Source organism: Chionomys nivalis, chromosome 5, assembly GCF_950005125.1.
Source record: "Chionomys nivalis chromosome 5, mChiNiv1.1, whole genome shotgun sequence".
Taxonomy (NCBI): domain Eukaryota; kingdom Metazoa; phylum Chordata; class Mammalia; order Rodentia; family Cricetidae; genus Chionomys; species Chionomys nivalis.
Genome location: NC_080090.1, coordinates 91,353,298 through 91,375,265, shown reverse-complemented (window position 1 = coordinate 91,375,265; position 21,968 = coordinate 91,353,298). Strand labels below are relative to the sequence as shown.

The 21,968-nt window shown below is 39.2% G+C and overlaps 1 protein-coding gene across 3 annotated transcripts in view; it reads left to right on the top strand.

The window, feature by feature from the left end:
• The window catches only part of Rab3gap1 (RAB3 GTPase activating protein catalytic subunit 1), a 66,290-nt gene that overhangs the window by 32,315 nt on the left and 12,007 nt on the right, over positions 1 to 21,968 (top strand). For all 3 annotated transcript variants that reach the window (XM_057769587.1, XM_057769588.1, XM_057769589.1), the window contains 10 exons: positions 1,111 to 1,210; positions 4,116 to 4,197; positions 6,220 to 6,288; positions 8,856 to 8,929; positions 13,748 to 13,840; positions 14,412 to 14,578; positions 16,700 to 16,789; positions 17,328 to 17,500; positions 19,316 to 19,370; positions 19,604 to 19,975. In XM_057769587.1, the coding sequence (XP_057625570.1) occupies positions 1,111 to 1,210; positions 4,116 to 4,197; positions 6,220 to 6,288; positions 8,856 to 8,929; positions 13,748 to 13,840; positions 14,412 to 14,578; positions 16,700 to 16,789; positions 17,328 to 17,500; positions 19,316 to 19,370; positions 19,604 to 19,975 (1,275 nt within the window). The remainder of the gene's footprint in view (positions 1 to 1,110; positions 1,211 to 4,115; positions 4,198 to 6,219; positions 6,289 to 8,855; positions 8,930 to 13,747; positions 13,841 to 14,411; positions 14,579 to 16,699; positions 16,790 to 17,327; positions 17,501 to 19,315; positions 19,371 to 19,603; positions 19,976 to 21,968) is intronic.

Below are 21,968 nucleotides of genomic sequence, written 5' to 3'. Positions count from 1 at the left end.
ACAAATACACAGCCAAATAATAGTAGACTTGTCATAGAGTTTACTTTTCCAGTTTTTAAACAAGGTCTGACATTTGAATGTGCTGTTTCTTTCTGTAGTCTCTTCCTCCTTTTTTTCTTTCTATAAAGTTTATTAGCCTAAAATGAATTGCTTATCATTGTGATGTGTTTTTTAAGTTGTCTTTGCTGCTTCTCTCCTTCCTTGTGTTCTCCTATTCCCACTAGCCCCCTTTCCACTTTAATGTCATAGAAGACATGTTGCCCTCCCCCTTTCTCAACACATCTCCCCGCTCCCTCCACTTATAGTTCCCTATCAGTTTCATGTTGCCCTCCCCCTTTCTCAACATTCTTGTTCCCCGCTCGCTCACAGTTCCCTATCAGTTTCATGGGCGATATCTATTCCTCAAATCCCTTATTTACATGCATACAAGCATTCAAAGGTAAGATCTGACTCTTACAACCTTTCCACCCCCTTTTCCATGATGCTCTCTGAGCCTTAGATGTAGGGTTGCATAGATGTGTCAGTTGGGACTGTAATCTTTTCCCTTCCTGTTTTTCTTTCTTTTTTTTTTTAATTTTATTTTTGAGAAAGGGTTTCTCTGTGCAATAGCTCTGGACGTCCTGGAACTCATTTTATAGACCAGACTGGCTCAAACTCACAGAGATCCTCCTGCTTCTGCCTCCTGACTACTGAGTTTAAAGGTGTACACAATCACTACCAGGTCTAAAAAAAAAATATGTGTATTTATTTTTTTATTTATTTTTGAGTCAAGGTATCACTGTGCAGCCTTGGCTGGCTTGGAACTTGCTATCTAGACCACCAGACCTCAAACTCACAGATATCTGTCTGCCTCCACTTCTTCAGAGCTAGAGTTAAAGTTGTGTACCATGCTCAGCTAGTCTCTTCATTCTTGATTTTCAAAGTCATACACTACTATTCTGTCTTATTTTTTCTTCACATTGTTTGCCTCTACACACTGTTGCCTGACAATATAAACTTAAATTATGTTTTTTTAAGGGTAGCATTCCATAACTTTGAAATGTTGGTGCTGAAGTTTTTAGAACACAGGCTAAAACATTTACATGCTGTTGTCTTTGCATGTGTTTCTAGGGCTGTCCTTTAACTCCATTGCCTCCAGTTAGCATTGCTATTCGATTGACATATGTGCTTCAGGATTGGCAGCAGTACTTTTGGCCTCAGCAGCCTCCAGGTGAGGACATTTGGAACTCTATTTAAAGTACTGAAAATGTATTAAGAAATTAAAATTATCTAATGCTGTTTTAAATTAGAAATACCTGTACTCATTGCAAATGTAATTGCTGATTTTGTCTATGTAAATTTTTTTCTCCTAAAAAACAAGTGCTCACTGGGTGGTGGTGGTATACACCTTTAAACACAGCACTTGGGAGGCAGAGACAGGCAAATCTTCGTGAGTTCCAGAACAGCAAGGGCTGTTACACAGAGAGAAACCCTGTCTCGGAAAACCAAACCAAAAAAAGAAAGAAAGAAAAAGAAAGAAAGAAAGAAAGAAAGAAAGAAAGAAAGAAAGAAAGAAAGAAAGAAAAACTAAATAAAGTGCTCATGTCTTTTAGAGACAGTGTTATTTTATATTTGATAATCTATCTGTGAAAGTTGGTATTTATTTACAAAGCATCCCCTGTGATGGGACACTGTGTGTATGCATTACCAATGCTGAGCTATTAAAATACCTGTTTTTAGTGTTAAAAGAGGCCACCCTCATAAGTTGAAAGCAGTAATGTAGAAACCTTAGAGCAGCTGAGACCCCTTGAGGATGAAACGACCCTTTCACAGGAGTCATCTAAGACCATCAGAGAACACTCATTTATTTACATTCTGATTCATAGCTAGCACATTACAGTTAGAAAGTAGCAGCAAAAATAATATTCTGGATGGGGGTCACCACAATATGAGGAACAAATGGGTCACAGTTTTAGAAGGTTGAGAACCATTGCCATAGAGTGTTGGGAAAAGAAGAAAAATAAGTGTATATAGTCTTATAGAAGAGGACTGTAGAATATTTAATATGGACTTAGTAAAATGCCATCAGAATTAGTTCCCTGCTTGATCACTTATTAATTCAGGAGTCATTAGTTATTAGCCTATAGTAGGCTAAGGACTCAGATATGAACAAGACATCACGTAAGTTCTAGAAAAACTCAGCTAGAAAGACAGAACCTAATTGAAGATTTTTTTTTCCTGCTTAATTTTTTGAATATAATTAATTGTTCATAGTACTCCTTTTAAAAACCATTTCTTTAGCTGGGCAGTGGTGACACATGCTTTTAATCTCAGTACTCAGGAGGCAGAGGCACGTGGATCTCTGTGAGTTTGGGCCAGCCTGGTCTAGTTCCAGGACAGCTCCAAAGCTACAGAGAAACCGGTCTTGAAAAACCAAAAACAACAACAACAAACAAACAAAACCATTTCTTCAACGTTGTGTCTTTGTGTGTGGGCATGCATATGTGACCAAAATCAGCTCCAAATTCCTTTTTCCAGTTGCAGGGCATCCTGCATGTGATGTGGGGTCTGGGCCCTAAAGGGGCTTGGCTTTCTTGGAAACCCACTCTGCAGTCCTACTGCTGAGGGTGCAGGACCCCTAGTCCACTCCGGGCACTCGCTCCCCAGGCAGCCCTTTTCTATTTTGTCTCCTTGTGAGATGGTCTCTCACTGAATCTGGAATTCATGGTTTTGGCTAGACTGGCTGGCCAGCAGGCCCTCAGGATCTGTCTGTCTTCACCCTCCAGTTGGGGCTACAGGTACATCTATGTTTGGGGATCAAACTCATGTCCTTATGTAGTAGACACAGCAAACACTTTGCTTACTGAGCTGTCATCCCAGCCAGACCTCATTACAGATGGTTGTGAGCCACCATGTGGTTGCCGGGAATTGAACTCAGGACCTTTGGAAGAGCAGGCAAAGCTCTTAACCACTGAGCCATCTCTCCAGCCTCCCCCCCCCCCACTCCACTTTTAAAGACAGAGTCTCCTGTGGGCTAGATCTATGAGGCTATTTATGTTCCAGACACATTTAAAAAGAAACTAAATAAAGATTTGTAAATTACTAGAAGGCTTATCATCCCATCCCCTTTTTGAGGCAGGATCTTGCTGTGAATTTCAGACTGGCCAGGTACTGACTTTGTAGCCCAGGCTGGCATTGAACTTATGGCAATTCCTGCTTCAGCATCCCAATGTTGTGATTTAGGTATAAGCCACCACACCTGTGGATTAATAAACTTCTACCTTAAAATAATTTTATTTTTTATTTTTTTTCTAGTATACTGCCTCCCAAGAAAACCAAAATAATATTTTTCTGGTTTATTTTGTGCTGACTCTGGCTATGAGATTCAGAATAATTGCTGGTTAGATATAATATTGAAATTATTATTATACACAATCAGCTTTTGGCAATTATGTGTACTACTACTGCTTCTATACTATTGAGTTACTTAGAACTGTAAAACAGAGCTACATCTAATCAACAGCAAAGGGGAAGTAAGAACTAAGTTTTTTGTTTCCAGATAGTAATATGACTGAATGGTTTATAATCCATTTCTACTGGCAAGTTCCCATTTGTCATCTTTTCCTTTTATTCCAAGGGTACTCTACTAATCAGTTTAAAACCTTTTCAAGAGTAGAACCTTTGGATGTATACCAATGACAGAGTATATACTTAGCATGTGTAAGTCCTTGGACTTAGTCCTAATTACTCAGAAGTTCCCAGGTGATCTAAGAACCCCAAGGGCTAGACTCTTATATTGTACTTCTGTTAGCTAGTAAGGTGCTTGATGATGTTTTGTTGCCAGATTTTTTTTTATGTGGATAAAAATACTAACATCCCTAGTAGGCTGGGGTCTGTATATTCTCTTAGCATTTTCTTTATAACTTGCTGTCTGCACTGTTATAAGTCCCTTAAAGCTATTGTCTTCTGAAAGTTTTAACTATTCTTCCCCTGACATTCCTCCCCCTCCCCCCCCCCCCCAACCACCACCACCACCAAGGCAAGGTCTGTATAGTTCTAGCTAGCCTGGAATTCACTGTGTAGTATTTACTTCTACTTTTTTGCCAAATAAAGGAGTATATTTTCCCCTTGTTTAGATATAGATGCCCTTGTGGGAGGAGAAGTTGGAGGCCTGGAGTTTGGCAAGTTGCCATTTGGTGCCTGTGAAGATCCTATCAGGTGAGAATTTCAGCCTATCACTTGAATTACAGGATTCTTTTGCTTTTTAAGTTTATACGAATGTTCATTTTATGACACTTCTGATGAAGTGAGGCTGGAAATAACTATACTTGCTCTCTTTAGTTTGTAACTTCACGTGAGAACTTCCCACATGAACACTCTTCCTAAGGTTTGACAGACTGTGGGCTGTGATGTGGCTCAGTGGTAGAGTGCTTGAAGAGCATGCACGAGCCCTGGGTTCAATCCCAGCATGAAGAGTTTGGCAGTCTGTGACTTGTGGGTCATATCTGGCCAGTGTCTATTTTTGTGTGACCCGTAATAAGTTTTACATTTTTAAGTTTGTATTAAAAGAAAAAACCACAAGAAGGTAACAGATTGTACATGCCTCAAAATGCCAAAATATTTCCTCTTTTGCTTTTGTCTGAAAACTTTGCCAGCTCATCATTTCTATACATGTTTTTCAAAATTGAGAAAATTTATCTACCATGAAGCTGAGCACTTCAAAGTGTATAGTTGGTGGGTTTTGTATAGATTTGTGCAGCCATCATCACTGTATAAATATGACATTTTTAATACCTCAGAAACTGTTATAATTTGTACTATTTGTATGTGTTTTTTCATGTCTTTTAAACTACTAGAATTCTGTGATAAAGTTCATGATTATTCCTTTAAATACTGTGTCTTGGGGTTTATCTATGTAATTCTCATCAAACATTTTTGTTGGAATAGTGGGTTTCATGGGAAACCCTCTGTCTTAAGCCATTCATGATGTTTTCATTTTTGTGATGTAACTTGGGCATGTGGACTTCTTTCTTTGCTTGTGTGTCTGATGTGAGGATCTGGCCTGCTTTAGATTGGGCCAGTGTAAGTGCTACATGACTAGAGCTAGGTGGGTAAAGCTGGTGCACAGACAGTTTAATTGGACCAGGCAAAGATGACTCCTGAACCACTGTTCTGGGCCTAGGCCTGTGGGGAGGATGGGAGAGGAAAGGAGCAACTCACCAGGCAAAAGTGACCCACAAACAAAGCAGGTTCTAGGGCCTTGCCAAGAGTTTGTGGCTTGATCTGTGGATTTTGAGATGGCAGCAGGCAGAGGGAGGAGTAGGAAAGAAGCCACTTACCCTGCCATGGCTACGTAGTTAATAAGCTGGTTTGGAGTTGCTGGATTATGAAGGTAGGCCTGGGTGTGGAGATGGAAAAGGGGTATAGAGTTTCAGCTGTGTTACATCATGAAGCAGTTACTTTAAAAAGAAATCCTTTCTAAATATGCCATTAAGTAGATAATGCTTTATGCTTACTGTGCATCCCACTTTTGTTTATCCATTCATCAACAGATGGACATTTTACTTGTTAGGTTTTGGTTTTTCAAGACAGGGTTTCACTGTGTAACAGCCCTAGCTGTTCTGGAACTCACAGAGATCTTTCTGCTTCTGCCTCCTGAGTGTTGGGATTATAAGCGTGCACCATTACCATGCCTGGCTCTTATTTATATGTTTTGTTTACTATGTATTGTAACATTTTATATCCTTAAAACAGCTTCATATAGATATGCTTTCCTTTCTTAAGCTAGTTGTTTTCAGTTTATTATACATAACACCACTTTTTTAATGTTCTCTTAATTTTTATTAGCATGTATTAATTATGCATAATGGATTGCCATATTTATATAATGTCTCCTCCCACTCCTGATAATCCTCTCCTCTCCCTAATTAGTACCCCTTCTACTTTCATTACTTTTTTCTTGTCTTTTTCTTTTGGTGATTCAATAAGGTCTTTATAGGAGCATAGGTGTGAAGGATTTGAGTGAAAGATTATTTACAAGAGTATGGGAAACTCCCTAGTGATTACACCACTGAAGAAAATGTCTCTCTTCCCTAACAACCATTATATACACTGCTTTATATACATCTTTAGTTGGTTAGGACACATTTCTAGAAATAGAATTACTGAGTCAAATGACATACATACAGAATTAAACCTTTTGGCTCTATTTTATGTTTTATTTTTTATTTTTAATTTTAGTGAACTCCATTTAGCAACGACATGGCCTCATCTGACAGAAGGGATTATTGTGGACAATGATGTTTATTCGTAAGTATGCTAAAAAAAAAAAAAAAAACCTCTTTATTCTAATAAATTAACCACTGAGTGCTTGGTACAAGGTGTATACAACATTCTGCCTCGATGTATGCCCACACGCCAGAGGAGGGCGCCAGATCTCAGTACAGATGGTTGTGAGCCACAATGTGGTTACTGGGAATTGAACTCAGGACCTCTGGAAGAGCAGGCAATGCCCTTAACCTCTGAGCCATCCCTCCAGCCCCAAGGTTTTATTTTTTGAGCGATCAGTTTTTAGACCTGTTTGTGTAGATTTAGAGATGGGTTTTTAAGATGCTGCTTTGCGGAGCTGTCCCTTCATTCAGGTGAGTGAACTGTTTGAGTCTTACTGCTGCAGCTTAGTGGTCTCTACCACATACCATGCGATTCTTTTCAACTCTTCTTGGCTTCTCATAATTATTGTAGGGCTGGAGTATATAGTTCAGTGGTCAAATACTTGTCCACTGTGTAGCTGTTGCCCACTGTGTGACTTGACATTCAGCACATGAGTACACACACAGAAACACAAAATTTATGAAATGCTTCTAAGAAGTAGGGAGGGAGCTGGAGAAATGGCCCAGCAGTTAAGAGTACTAGCTTCTCTTTGAGGACCTGGGTTCAGTTCCCAGCACCTATATGGCAGCTCACAACTGTCTGTAACTCCAGTTCCAGGGGATCTCGCACCCTCACACACCCTCATACACAGGCACAACATCAATGCACATAAAAAATAAATTTAAAAAGTAATGAATATCCAGATGTATGTGACTTGTGTGTGTGTGTGTATGCTGTGACTGTTGTGGACAGGCACACACATGCCATGGCACATGTATGGAGATAGAAAACAACTTGGAGAAGTCAGCTCTTTCTTCACACTGTGGATTCCAGGGATCAAATTTAGGCTGTTAGACTTTAGCTGTTTTGCTGGATATTTGATTACTGAGTGTTCTAAGTAAGAAAACAAACAACTCTGTGCTGTTCTGTACAGTGGAAACAACTTGAACATTTCAGCAAAGCTAGGAATATAGTGAAAAAGCCTTTTTAGTTCCTTTTTATCCTGGGTGTGAAACAGTGAGAAATAGACACTTTCTCTGTTTACACTTAAAGGAAACTCATTGTTTTTGTTGATGGTAAAAGTAACAACATGAATGTTCTCGCTTAGACAATTAGGTGTAAAGAAGAAGTAAAGGTACAACAGTTTTCAAGGGCCCACTATTCTTTTAATAGCTTATGTCTTTTGTGGTGTTTGTATGCCATGGTGCAAGTGTGGAAATCAGAGAATAAATATGGGCCCTGGAGATTGATATCAGGGCATCAGGTTTAGTGACAAGTACCTTTTCCTGCCATCTTGCTGGTGATGAATATTTTTTTAAAAAATTGTGCATAGTACTTCATTGAGTAGATCATCTGTAGTACACTTGAAGAACAGGATGCTTTTGATTTTGTCAAAGATTTGTAGTACCTATTTTCATTAGTAGTGATATTAAATTAAAAACAGGTTGTTCGGGCCGGGCAGTGGTGGCACATGCCTTTAATCCCAGCACTTTGGAAGGCAGAGGCAGGTGGATTTCTGTGAGTTCGAGACCAGACTGGTCTATAAGAGTTAGTTCCAGGACATCTAGGGCCGTTACACAGAGAAACCCTGTCTTGAAAAAATGAAAAACCAAAACAAAAAAAAGCCAAAAAAGAAAAACAAAAAACAAGCAAACAAAACACTGAATTGTTCAAGGTGATGATGCCGCTAGAAAAAAATAAATCTAAAAAAAAAAAGATAATTGTGCATTCTTGTTTCTTTTTTTTTTTTCTTTTTTTTGGTTTTTCGAGACAGGGTTTCGCTGTGGGTTTGGAGCCTGTTCTGGAACTAGCTCTTGTAGACCATGCTGGCCTTGAACTCCCAGAGATCCGCCTGCCTCTGCCTCCCGAGTGCTGGGATTAAAGGCGTGCGCCACCACCGCCCGGCACGCATTCTTGTTTCTTATTTTTTATTGTATTCTTTAGAATGTATTTGTCTCACTTGGTCATTAGTGTTCATCTCATAATTTTATATTTTTAAATTTTGTTTTGATCTTGGGAATCATTTGTTATTTATTTTGGTCTTCACGTCTTAAAGAGTTTATATTTTTAACAACTTGCTTAAATGGCAAATATATATCTGGATAACAGTAAGTTTAAATTAAGTAAAATGTATCTGGGTATGGTGATTGTACTGGTAATCCCACCACATAGGAGGCTGAGACTGGAGAATCAAGAGTTGGAGGCTGAATTGTCTCCAAAAGATAGGGCAGGGCATAAAAAATGAATTATTTTTCCTCTTATAGAATGTATTTTCCCCTATAGAATGTTAAATAAAATGCATTAATTATTTGATTTTGCTCTTTTTTATTTTTAGACAAGTTTTTAATATGTAGCCCTGTTTGGCCTCCTACTAGTGAGCCTCCTGCCACAGCCTCCTAGGTGCTACAATTACAGGTGTGTGCCACTACCTAGTTTTCATTCCACTGCGTTATGACACATTTATGAGTCTTGGAGATGGTCATAATTACTGTCTTATTCCATTGTAGTGATTTGGATCCTGTTCAAGCTCCCCATTGGTCTGTTAGAGTTCGAAAAGCTGATAATCCCCAATGTTTACTAGGTAAGGTACATCATCATGTTCCCTTTCTGAAATGCCACATATCTACCTATTTTCCAGATTGGAACCCTGAAAACATTCTTTATACTTTATTTCACCTATTCAAAATACTGTCTTTCATTTTTATGACCTTAGTTAGCATTAACTTATAGAAAAAGTCTTTACCAATTACAGTGAATCTTTTTATTAACAGCAGGAGCAGGATTTCTCTCCCTTAAGAATCCATACTTCAGCATTCTCGATCACACTCTCGTATATCGTTTGCTTCTCTTATGTGCTCTGTCACCTTGTCTTCTGGCACAGTCTGCATCTTCAGTTGAGTCCTCTTTGTCTTTTCGTTCTCCTGGGCCTGTGATGTAATGGCACAGTGTGCACCACCCGGAGCAGGGCTGCTTCAGTTCTTCCCACTTGTAACCCTTTCTCACTGAGGCATCTTTACATGATACTCGTATATAAGATAGGCATACAGATCAAACAGGATTAGAGGTGAAGCAAATTTGTATACTGATGAAACGGATGTGTGTGTTTAATTTTGCTTAATTAAATCTTAGCGTTTTCAACGTTTTTCAGAGTTTTTTTTAAAATGACTTATTTTTACTTTATGTGCATTGATATTTTTGCCTGTATGCATGTCTGTTTGCAGATGTCAGATTCCCTGGCAATGGAATTACAGAGAGGTGTGAGCTGCCATGTGGGTGCTGAGGATAGAACCTGGGTCCTCTAGAAGAACAGTCACCACTCCCAACCACAGAGCTATCTATCTAGCCCCCAGAGTTGATATTTTAGATCAGTGATTGTCACTTTTCAAAATGCTGATCTGCATCAATATGTAATATAAAATGGCAGGATTATGTTTAGGGTCATTTCAGAGATTTTTGGAAGTTCAATTCTAATCTCAGATCAAAATTCACTTAACTATTTTCTATGAAACTCAAGTCAGCAGTTTTTAAAAGTATGGTCTACTAGTATGGTCTGAAGATAGACTTACATTATCTTTACATGCTGAGGAATAATGATAAGAAAATAGTGTCTTTTTCTGTAATTATATCATTGCTTATACAAAGACAGCAAACTTTCTATGTTCAGTAAAAATGCTGCAGTGCATAACATACATTAGTGTGATCTGAGCTGAGGTGTTACATGGAGTCACAGCATCTGCAGTGCATACTTTGTGTTGAGAAGCAGGACTCCAGTGAAGTTTCGATGCAGCATGTGTGAGCACTGCCAGAAATATTTCGGATTTATTACATTTGATTTTGAGTTAAGTTTGATCATTCCACATTCAGAAGCCTTTTACTGTTTGTGTGTGTGTGCGCGCGCGTGTGTAGACATCATTCAGTTTTGTAACCAACAGTTTAAGAAGTTGGGCATTAATGCTGGAGAGCTCACCTTAGTGGTGAGGATGGGGGAGAGCTGACAGCTGCTGTGGTCAGCCAAGAACCAAGGTGATAAGTTGGCCTACCCCAGTATCCATCCCACTGTCATCTGCTGGGACACATAAAGGGGCTGGCCCTGCAAACTGAAAGCTGCAGGATCGCCACAATACAGGGCAACAACAGGATATCCAAGAAGAATGTAGCAGAAACCAGAGGCCTTGAAACCAGATCAATGACTCTTTGTAGTGAACACTTGAAAGTAAAGATGTATGAACAAAAGGCTTTACTGCGGCGCTCACTGTATCATACTACAGCTTCCATGATGAGACTGATTTTTCCTTTTTTTTCTCTCTTAAATTTTATTTTATTTGGGGGGGTGGGGAGTTTGTAAGGGCAGAGGATGGATACAGAAAATTAATGGGATCAAGATGCATGATGTGAAAGATACAAAGAATTAAAAAAAATAAGCTGGGCATTAAACCTTTCCTGCCAAGTTGTATCACATCCGCAAGTCAGTTTTATGGAGAAAGGGGCGTGTGAATACACTTTAGTTCACCTAGCAGGATATTTGAAGTTTAAGTGAAACATAAATTTAAAGTACCTTGAAAAAATAGTAATTGCCATTCAGAATCTGTGTCTGGAATATTTTTCCCCTTTGAGATAGGATCTCTGTGTAGCTCTGGAGCCTTGAATTCACTGTAGACCAGACTCAGGCTGGCCTTGAACTCAGAGATTTACCTGCCTCTGCTTCTTGAGTGCTGATATTAAAGACATATGTTTCTATTATCTTTTTTTTTAGGTTTCTCTCTGCAGGTCTTCTGAAACCTATAACCTTGATGTCATATTTCCTCGTTTGTCTCTTACATTTAGTACAGTTATGCCTACCTTTACTCTGTACCACCCAACATGTTACATTCAACTGACGTTATTAAAATAATACTTCTTCACCTGGGCAGTGGTGCACACACCTTTAATCCCAGCACTCGGGAGGCAGAGACAGGTAAATCTCGGTGAGTTCGAGGCCATCCTGGTCTACAGAGTGAGTCCAGGACAGGCTCCAGAGCTACAGAGAAAACCTGTCTCAAAAAACCAAAGCAAAACAAAACAAAAAGACCTTCTTAATGGCTGTTTCTTTAAAGTATTTTTTTAGTTCTGTTTTTAAAGTATTTTTGTTAATTCTTTCAAGTTTCATACTTTAGCTTTCAATCATTTGTTGTGTACTGTTCATCAAATGTCAACTCACACTTGGCACTTAAGGTACCTACCTGATAGTGGAGTTTGTCTGGGGCCTTAGAGAGACAGCATTGTCAGTTACAAGTTGAACAGACCCACATCTTACACCTACAAGTCTGAAGAACTTTCCTAAGCTTTGGAAGCAGCAGTGAAATACTCTTCTCAGCAGGGAAACAGATTAAGTTGCTGCACACTTCATGTCATGTTAGGGTGATGAAACGCTTATGCATCTGTATGTATATCATACTTTAGCCATTGTCCTGTTCTTTAGAAACTGCTGTGTTTATGGTACATAATAACATACAGTTTTGCTGACTAGACTACTTCTTAATACCTTCTTCATCATCTGCTGCCTTTTGTAATAACTGTAGAAAACTTGAGAAACATTCGAATTTTAAGTTAATGGCCTGTGATCTCACCCTATACTTTGTGTAGTTTTGGCTTTTTTGTTGTTTTTCCCCTCCAAGACAAGATCTCTCTCTCTCTCTCTCTCTCTCTCTCTCTCTCTCTCTCTCTCTCTCTCTCTCTCTCTTTTAAGATTTATTTACTTATTATGTATACAACATTCTATCTCCATGTATGACCGCACGCCAAAGGAGGGCTCCAGATCTCATTACAGATGGTTGTGAGCTACCATGTTGTTGCTGGGAATTGAACTCAGGACCTTTGGAACCACTGAGCCATCTCTCCAGCCCCCGAGGAAAGATCTCTTTATGTAGCTTTGGTTGTCCTAGAACTAGTAAACCAGACTGACCTCGAACTTATGGAGATCCGCCTGGCTCCGCCTCCCAAGTACTGGGATTAAAGGCGTGCGCTACCATTCTCTATTTGTATAGTTTTAATGACAAAATTATTAGAATTTTCTACATTTCTGAAAAAAGTCAGGAAATGTTAGTAAATTCTAAAACTTAAATGTATACTTTGTATTTATATTTCAGTACTGAAAATTCTTGTTAAACTTTAATTTCTTGTGCAAATATAACACTTTTGAGTCAGTGTCTAATATAGTCCAGGCTGTTCTTCAATTTACTATATGTTAAAGATGACCTTGAATGCCCCCTCCATCTTTCAGCCTCCACCTCCCAATTCCTGCTGATACTACATGATTGTAGTTGAAAGGAGTCGACAGAGGGAAGACATTCAACTTCCAAATGAAAAGCTTTGTGGAAGAGAAGGTCTTTGTTCCATGTATAGCTTCCTGAAATCTTAGTACTTGGGAGGCTGAGACAGTCAGCCTACTATATATATATTTTTTTAATTAAAAAATGTTTTTTATTATGCATATTTGGGGGAGACGTGGCATTCATGTGTGACAGCTTGTGTGAAGGTAGAGGACAACTTGAGGGAATTGTTCTTTCCATCATGTGGGTCTGAGCGCTCAGCTTCACTGAGCCACCCTGCCCACCCCAAACAACTCTGCAACCTTGAAAATGTAGGAAATCATTTTTGTCTTTATAGTGACACAAAGTATATCATTAATATGCAACCAAAGATGTAATAGCTTCACGTTACATGATTTGATTCTCTATAAACATCTTTGTAGTTTATTTTTTAATATGTTTTTTTGTTTCAGAATTATTGTAGGGTAACAGGGAAAGAAAAAGATATATATAATCATATTGTTACTTTACGATTTAATGATAAAGGATATTGATAACATTGAAACCTATGAAAAAGGCTTAATATTAGGAAGTACATTTTGTTTTCCTTTCATTCTTGAAGGAATTTTTTGTTACAGAAATAGAAGCAGCTTATTAAAAAGGAAAGCCCTCCTGAGACTGGGAGTCAATTAGTGAACTCCAGGAAAAGCATGCACCCAAACAGGAGTACCACTGAGCAGAGACTTTGCTCTGTCCCCAGATGGAGAAAAGGAATAAGTCTACTTCTGATGTAGGGCAGTTTTTATCTTCCTCAGAGAAAAACAGATCCCCCCCCACCGTAGCTTTTAAGTGTTCCCCCCTCCCCTTCCTGGGAGGGTTTCTCTGTGTAACAGCCCTGGCTGTCCAGGAACTCACTCTGTAGACCAGGCTGGCCTCAAATTCCTAGATCTGTCTGCCTCTGCCTCCTGAGTGCTGGGACTACAGGTGTGCACCTACACACCCAGCTTTCCAACTATATCTTAGCTTATAACCTTTGTTAAGAGATATGTACTATGTTGGACTGATTTCTTGGAGTTAAATTTCAAAAATGAGTAATTTTTTTTTCTTTGTAGGTGATTTTGTCACTGAATTTTTAAAAATTTGCCGTCGAAAGGAATCAACTGATGAGATTCTTGGACGATCCACATTTGAGGAAGAAGGAAGAGGTGACCCACTTTGCTCTACAGCCTTTCTAAGCCTTTGCTCTTCTGCATGTATTCTGGCAACTTTTGTTACTCTGAATTTAGTTGGACAAGTAGATGAACTGTACAGCTGCCTTTCTTTCCAGGCTATTCCCAGATCTTGTTAAACTAGCACACACCTTTAATCCCAACACTCAGGAGGCAGAGGCAGGTGGATCTCTGAGTTAGAGGCCTGCCTGGTCTACATAGCAAGTTCCAGACAACCAAGGCTACAAGAGAAACCTGTCTCAAACAAAACAAAACAAGACACCAAATGCATTTAAATCAATTCTTCCCACCAAAACATAGTAATAAGGTGTTTTGAAAAGCAGAGTTTTAGATATTCATATTTGAAGTTCCCTGAGGAAAAATAATTTGTGTGATATATCTGACATGCACACTTCCATGTAAAGTGAACATGTGAGTTAGAACTTTAAATTTTATAATTCTGAGAGCATGTAATATTTGTGTAAAGAAGAACTCAAGCATGTAGGTTTACTGATCACTTTCTCTACAACTTTTGGTGATATAATTTGCATGTCTTTCTACTTTGTAGAAGTTGCTGATATAACTCATGCTCTGTCAAAGCTGACCGAACCAGCACCAGTTCCAATTCATAAATTGTCAGTTTCAAATATGGTTTATACAGCAAAGAAGAAAATACGGAAGCACAGAGGAGAAGAGTCACCACTAAACAATGATGTTCTCAATACCATTCTCTTGGTAAGTAGCTACCTTGCTTTTGTCTGTGTGTGCATAAACATGTGCTCATTATACATGCACCCTTTTCTTTATGGCAAGCACTGAATTGGGAGCGTAAAGTATAAAAGTTCCACATTCAGAGACTATCACTAGGTAGTAGGAAGAAGAGTAGAGTCAGAGTCAAACAGGACAGGAGACAGAAGAGAGCAGAAAATGGGGAAGGGGGTGGCATGTCCCTGTGGGTAGCTGCACAGGAACTAATGAGTGTGCTAAAGTGCATAGTGGGAGTCAGGATGCTTCTTAAAGAGTATGCTGGGTGCTAAGTCAAGAAACACAGGACTGGGAGCTAAGGTTTTGCTTTGCAGTGCTAGGGATCAAACCCAGGGCCTCTCTGCCTGAGGACATGTTGAACAGTGGTGTTTGTAGAGTGCTTCCCCAAGAGCTGCCAGGACAGAGATGGGCAGGTAGCAGGAAATCTGCACGATACAGCACTGCACTTTTGTCTTACAGCCTAACACTACTTGAAACAGATCAGTTTGTGACAGAAATTGAACGTTCTGGGTTCTGGCCTACATAGCAAGTTCTAGGACAGCCAGAAATGCATAATAGAGAGACCTTGCCTCAAAAAGACCAGGGGAAAAAAAAAGAAGAAGCTGGAGACAGTTGTAAAATTAAAGGACCATGTGTGGTGCTATCTTTATTAGTGATAGCTGTTGTTATTGTAACTGTAGTTATAATATAGTCTTGAGAGAAACCCTTCAAGTATAGTGTAATGAAGGGAAAGGAATGCTGTATGTGGACCCGATGCTGACCTTAGCATATGTCTTGTCATTTTTCTGAACAAGACTCTTAGTCAGATCTGTAGCAGGTGCATTGTAAAGATGGGTACTGTGAGAACGGGCTAGTGTTTGTAAAAGTCCTCTACCTGTACTTAGTAGTGACTTTAAGTTTTATACATCTGCTAAATACTACTTAAAAACTAAAAAGTCTGAGCATGTTTTATGTGGTAAAGAAGACAGATTATTGGATGGCAATATCAGAAAACAGTTTGAATACTAATAAAAGAAAGTAATTCTCTGTAAAGAAGACTCCTTAAAAATATATCCTTATGACTTGGAAGGTGGCATAAGCCTAGCACTTGGAAGGCTAAAACTGGAAGATGATGAGTTTAAGTCTAGCCTAGGCTTTAAAGTGAAATCTTATCTTTTAAAAAAAAGTAACCTTAAATGTTTTCAAAATCCAAATTGTACAGTCAATTGTCATCAACACTGAAACCTATCCCATCACTGTCTGACTAAACACACCATACTGTGCTAACTTAGAGAAGATACATTGGCTGTTGCTGGCTCAAGCTCCTCATTTCCTAGGGGGTCTTTCATAGCATGCCTTTAGTATTTCATACATGTAAACCTGTGGGTGATCTTACTATAGGTTCTTTTGAATACAGAGGTGTTTTTAAGTTCTCAAATTTTGACTCTAAAGCTGTTCACAATTTTTTTATTACACAAGATATGCTATCATTTGATAAGTGTGATGAGTGTGAATCAGTGTGATGAATTTTTGCTTCTGTGTTATTCATCGCACAGAATCAAATGGTTATTTGAATGAAAATTTTTTGGAATTTGTATATTACTGAAAAGGTTTTCTTGGCCGGGTGGTGGTGGCGCACGCCTTCAATCCCAGCACTCAGGAGGCAGAGGCAGACAGATGTCTCTGAGTTCAAGGCCAGCCTGGGCTACAAGAGCTAGGTCCAGGACAGGTTTTGAAAAAACAAAAACAAAAACAAAAAAAAGTTTTCTTTTGACAGAATATAGAATCAGCTGAACATCATAGTAAGAACATTTCTATAATTTTAACAGCAAATCCACTGGGAAGTCAGACAGTGTGTTGTATGGGTTATAACAATCAACAGAATAGCCAGGTGTGGTTGGTAGTACACACATTTATTCACACTTATTTCCAGCACATGGAAGGCAGAGCAGGAGGATCTCTGTGAGTTCTTTGCCATTCTGGTCTACAGAGTGAGTTCCCAGTTAGCCAGAGTTATATCGTTAGACCCTGTCTCTCCAAAAGATAAAAAAAATAAATAAATAGGAAAGCAGCAAAGTAGGCAAGTTTAACATGTGTTATCCCCTTCCCCAGTTCTTATTCCCAGATGCTGTTTCTGAGAAGCCATCAGATGCAACTACTTCAATAGATAATAGCACCCATCCATCAGAAGGTGAAGACTATGTAAGTTGGTATTCAACATTAAAATACTTTAAATGCAATTAATTTCTAGGAGGTTTGCTGAATGTCTAGTGTGATAACCTAAGTATCTCTTCATTTTATAAACCATCTTGGAGCCAGGCGGTGGTGGCACCTTTAATCCCAGCACTCGGGAGACAGAGACAGGGGGAGCTCTGTAAGTTTGAGACCAACCTGACCTACAGAGTGACTTCCAGGACAACCAGGGCTACACAGAGAAACCCTGTCTCGAACCCTACCCCTCCCACACACACCCCAAAAACAGAATCTTGGAAAACTGAGTGGAGTTCACAACCACTCAGATAATGACCTGATTAGAATGTTTGTGTAGATTCCAGGTTTTGGTAGCAAGAGCTTTTGGGAGACAGAAGATAATAGCATAAGTATACTATGCATATCATTAACTTTGTTTTGTAGCAGATTCTTATTGATTAACGTTGACACTATTCTTACATACCTTTTGTTCATGTATACAAGTTTGCTGTTAACTGATTTTGCTTTGTTTCTCTTTTGTTAAATTTAGACTCTCTACAATCAGTTCAAATCTGCACCCTCTGACAGTTTAACATACAAACTGGCCTTGTGTCTTTGTATGATCAATTTCTACCATGGAGGGCTGAAGGGAGTGGCACATCTCTGGCAGGAATTTGTTCTTGAAATGCGCTTCAGATGGGAAAACAACTTTCTGATTCCAGGGTAATAATTTTAATTTCCAATTGTTTAGATAGTGTGTTTTTTATTTTTATTATCAGCAAACACCTGACTTCTTTTAGGAATTCTTCCTGAAAAGGTTGTAAAAAATGTGGATACAAGCTTAACTCAATGTTCATTGCAGTACATCTATAACAGGAGAAAAGGGCCTGACAACCTAAATGTCAGCAGAGGAATAGGTAAATTGTGCTGCATTTCTACACAGTTTTCTTCTAGAAACTATTTTGTTTTGTTTAAGGTGGTGTATTGGGGATTAGACTCAGAGCCTCATACATGCTAGGCAAGTGCTCTACCACTGAGCTACATCTGCAACCCTCAAGAACATTAGCATAGCCGGGCGGTGGTGGCGCACGCCTTTAATCCCAGCACTTGGGAGGCAGAGGCAGGCGGATCTCTGTGAGTTCGAGACCAGCCTGGTCTACAAGAGCTAGTTACAGGACAGGCTCCAAAACCACAGAGAAACCCTGTCTCGAAAAAAACCAAAAAAAAAAAAAAAAAAACCTTAGCATAGAAACTATGTTGGGCATAGTGGCAGTTCTCAGGAGTCAAGAGGCAGAGGCAGGCAGATCTCTGTGAGTTAAGGTCAGTGTGCTCTACACAGCAAGTTCCAGACCAGCCAGAGCTACAATAAGAACCTGTCTCAACAAGCAAACAAGACTAAGTCATAGAAACTGTATTAGTGATTAGATATGGTAATATGTCACAGAATGCTTTCAATTACGCTGATATGCAGGTATAGAAAAAAGATTGGAGAGGAATACTACAGTCAACTGTTAATAGTTTCCCAGGTGTGAAAGTACTTTTTCTCTTTGTATTTCTTAAATCATCTGTACATATATTTTATTATTTGAAGGAAAATACCTTTAAAGGGTACTATAAGTTCAGTCACTAAACATTATCTAGAATCTTTTTTATTAAAATTTCATTAAGTTGTTTAAATTTACTTATTTTTATTTTATGTGCATGTATATCTGTGTGTGAGGGTGCCAAGTCCCTTAGAACTAGAGCTACAGACAGTTATGAGCTACCATGTGGGTGCTGAGAATTGAACCCGGGACCTCTGGAAGAGCACTCAGTGCTCTTAACTGCTAAGCCATCTCTCCAGCCCCAATCTAAACTCTTTTTATTTGGACACTTCACTAATTGAATAGACCGTTTACTGATCATACATGCCTGTACTTATAGGCTAGTGCTTGTCTACCCATGCTCAGGAGAAAATGATGTAAATAGTGGAAAATGGCCACTGACCCAAAAGTGCTTTGTGTTAGGAAGTTTGCCAGTCTCTGTTTATCTGGATTTTCTCTTGGCTGTTATTGTTTTGCTCTGGACGTTATCACAGATGCAGAAGCACACTGAGTGGAAAAACCTAGTTATTTAGAACCAGAGGAAGTACAGGATCTCATTGGCAAAATAGAGGCAGAGAGAGACCTTGGTTTGTATAATGAGAATCCACCTAAAAATTGAAAGCTGAATGCACAGATGACTTTAGTCTCTGCATTTAGTCTGTGTGAAGTGCAAGGAGGCTTGGGTTTCTAATTAGCTTGAAAACTGTTGTGAGTTTGCCCTTATGTTTCACATGTCTTTTATCTCTGCTATTGATTGTGAGCTAGGAGGAAAAACTTTTAATCATATTTGAACTTTTAATCATATGTATCCTCTTGGAATCTGGCTTTCTTATGTATAGAAATCTAGTTTTAGCTTCTTAACAGTATATATAGCTAAAAAACAGTGGCCATGTATAAATAGGCTTATCTGATATAATGTTACTAAAACCAAGCTTTGTTTTTCTTTATTTGGTAGACTAACAAGTGGACCACCAGATCTAAGATGCTGTTTACTACATCAGAAATTACAGGTAACAGTTTCCCACAGCCGCAGCAGCATGCACACACACACTTGAAGCTTAAGCTAACCCTTCAGTGATGTAATGACTTATGGAGGCTATTTTCCTTGTGCTGCTTCTGGGTTGCTTATAATCACTATAATTCTTAGCCAGGTCCTGGGAAAGAGTAGAAAGAAATACTCAAGCAATTGATATATTTTGCTTTTCTCCAATTCAGCCATAAATGTTATTTCTGTTTTCTTCAGATGTTAAATTGTTGTATCGAAAGGAAGAAAGCACGTGATGAGGGGAAAAAGACAAGCCCTTCAGATAATGTAACTAATGCATATTCAGGGGATGCTGGGAAAGCTGGAGGCCAGCTAGGCCTGGACCATCTCAGAGATACAGAGAAGGAAAAGGGAGAAATGGGAAAATCCTGGGATTCTTGGAGCGATAGTGAAGAAGAATTTTTTGAATGCCTCAGTGATACTGAAGACCTTAAAGGAAATGGCCAGGAGAGTGGCAAGAAAGGAGGCCCCAAGGAGATGGCCAACTTAAAGCCGGAAGGACGCCTGCACCAGCATGGGAGACTCACACTGCTGCATAATGGAGAGCCTCTCTACATCCCGGTGACCCAGGTATGCGCACCAAGGCTTTGTGTCTTTCTAGCAGGAGATGATTTCTTTTGTTTAGGTCTGGAATTGAAGTAAACTGTGGAACTTTCAGGTCTGTCACTCTGAAAGTGAGTGGTGTTTTGAAGTTTCAGTGGATACTGTCACCTTATGTAAGGTCATTCCTTTGACTTGAGAAGTCAGTGTACTGTTTCAGTCATACTCTTCCTCACCCTCTCCTCCAGCTTCTAGAATCTGAATCTTCCCTCCTCCTTATGTTCTCTTTTTTTCTTTTCTTCTTTAAATAACTCATCAACTCTTTTTTTTTTTTTTTTTTTTTTTTTGCTCATATGCTCCTGGGTGTAGGACCATCCACTGGAACATGGTTGTCCTACCAGGAGCCACACCCTTAAAGGAAAAATGACTCTTCTCCCTGGAAGCCATCACCTGTCCATGGCTCCTCTCTCTCCACTCCATGTTTTAATGTTGACTGGCTTGATCCTAGCAGACACCTGCAGCTGCTGTGAATCCGTGTGCAGTGGCCTTGTCATTTCTAGAGATGCTGTTTTGCTTTGGTCTTCCCTTACAGCCTTTCTGTGCCCCTCTTCCACAGAGGTCCCTGTGCCTCATGGAATTATTATTATTATTATTATTTTGCTTGTCGAGACAGGGTTTCTCTGTAGTTTTGTAGCCTGTCCTGGAACTAGCTCTTGTAGACAAGGCTGGCCTCGAACTTACAGAGATCTACCTGCCTCTGCCTCCTGATTAAAGGCATGTGCCACCACCGCCCAGCTGGAATTATTATTTCTTAAACTGAATATAAAATATTCCAAAAATAGGGAATGGAAAGAACAAAAATAATAGTTCTTTAATTAGGGTTGTTTTTATTTCTTCAAACATGTTATAAACCATTTTATACCATTAGGACAGAACTCAGTGTCTAGAAAAGAACAATTCATTTTTGTTGGTTGACTTTTGCATAAGTGATATGTGAGTACCTATTATTCACATAGGAATTGGAAGCTACTGCCCACTGGTTCAGCTCTTATCCTCAGAAGTAACTAATATTACTAGTTTGAATTACATTTCCTTTTTTGTTGTTGTTGTTGTTGTTGTTTTGAGACAGGGTTTCTCTGTGGCTTTGGAACCTCTCCTGGAACTAGCTCTTGTAGACCAGCCTGGCCTTGAACTCACAGAAATCTACCTGCCTCCACCTCCCAAGTGCTTGGATTAAAGGCGTGTGCCACCACTGCCTGGCAGGTTTTCCTCTTTTCAATGGTCTGTCCCTGCTATTATTTCATAAGAAAAATGGCATTGCTAGGTAAGTGGATAGATGTTATCTAGTTCCCTTTAAGAAGGTTTTACCTGGGGACTGGAGAGATTACTCAGAGGTGGCTCAGAGATTAAGAGCTCAGAGGTCCTGAGTTCAATTCTCAGCAACCTCATGGTGGCTCACAACCATCTGTTATGAGATATGGTGCCCTCTTCTGGCCTGTGGGCATGCACACATATGAGCATAATAAATAAATACATTGTGAAAAGGTCGTACCTACCTGATTTACATCCTCCTTAAAGGATGTAAAATTAAATTAAAGGATAAGGAAACATTAACTCTCACTCTCTCCCTTTCTCATGATGAAATGCTTACTATGTGCTCACAGATTTTAGTCATGCAGTTTAGCAAGAAAGTACAGTAAGGTTCTAGCACTGAAATTACTTACATTTTATTTCACTTATATAAACCACATTTCCATTCAGTATCATTATCAGTAGTATACTGGTGCAGTATCTTTTATTTCCCTGGCTTTTCCCTTTTTCGGTTTTTTTGAGGAAGGTTTTACTAGATAGCCCTGATCACTGTGATGATCAGGCTGGTCCCAAACTCATAGAGATCTGCTTGCTTCCATTACCCGAGTGCTGGTCAAAGATGCCCACCATGCCTAGCTATTTTCCTGGCTTTTGATGAACCTAAGCATTCTTCAAAGTTTATTGGCCACGATTTCCTGTGAAATGACTGGTT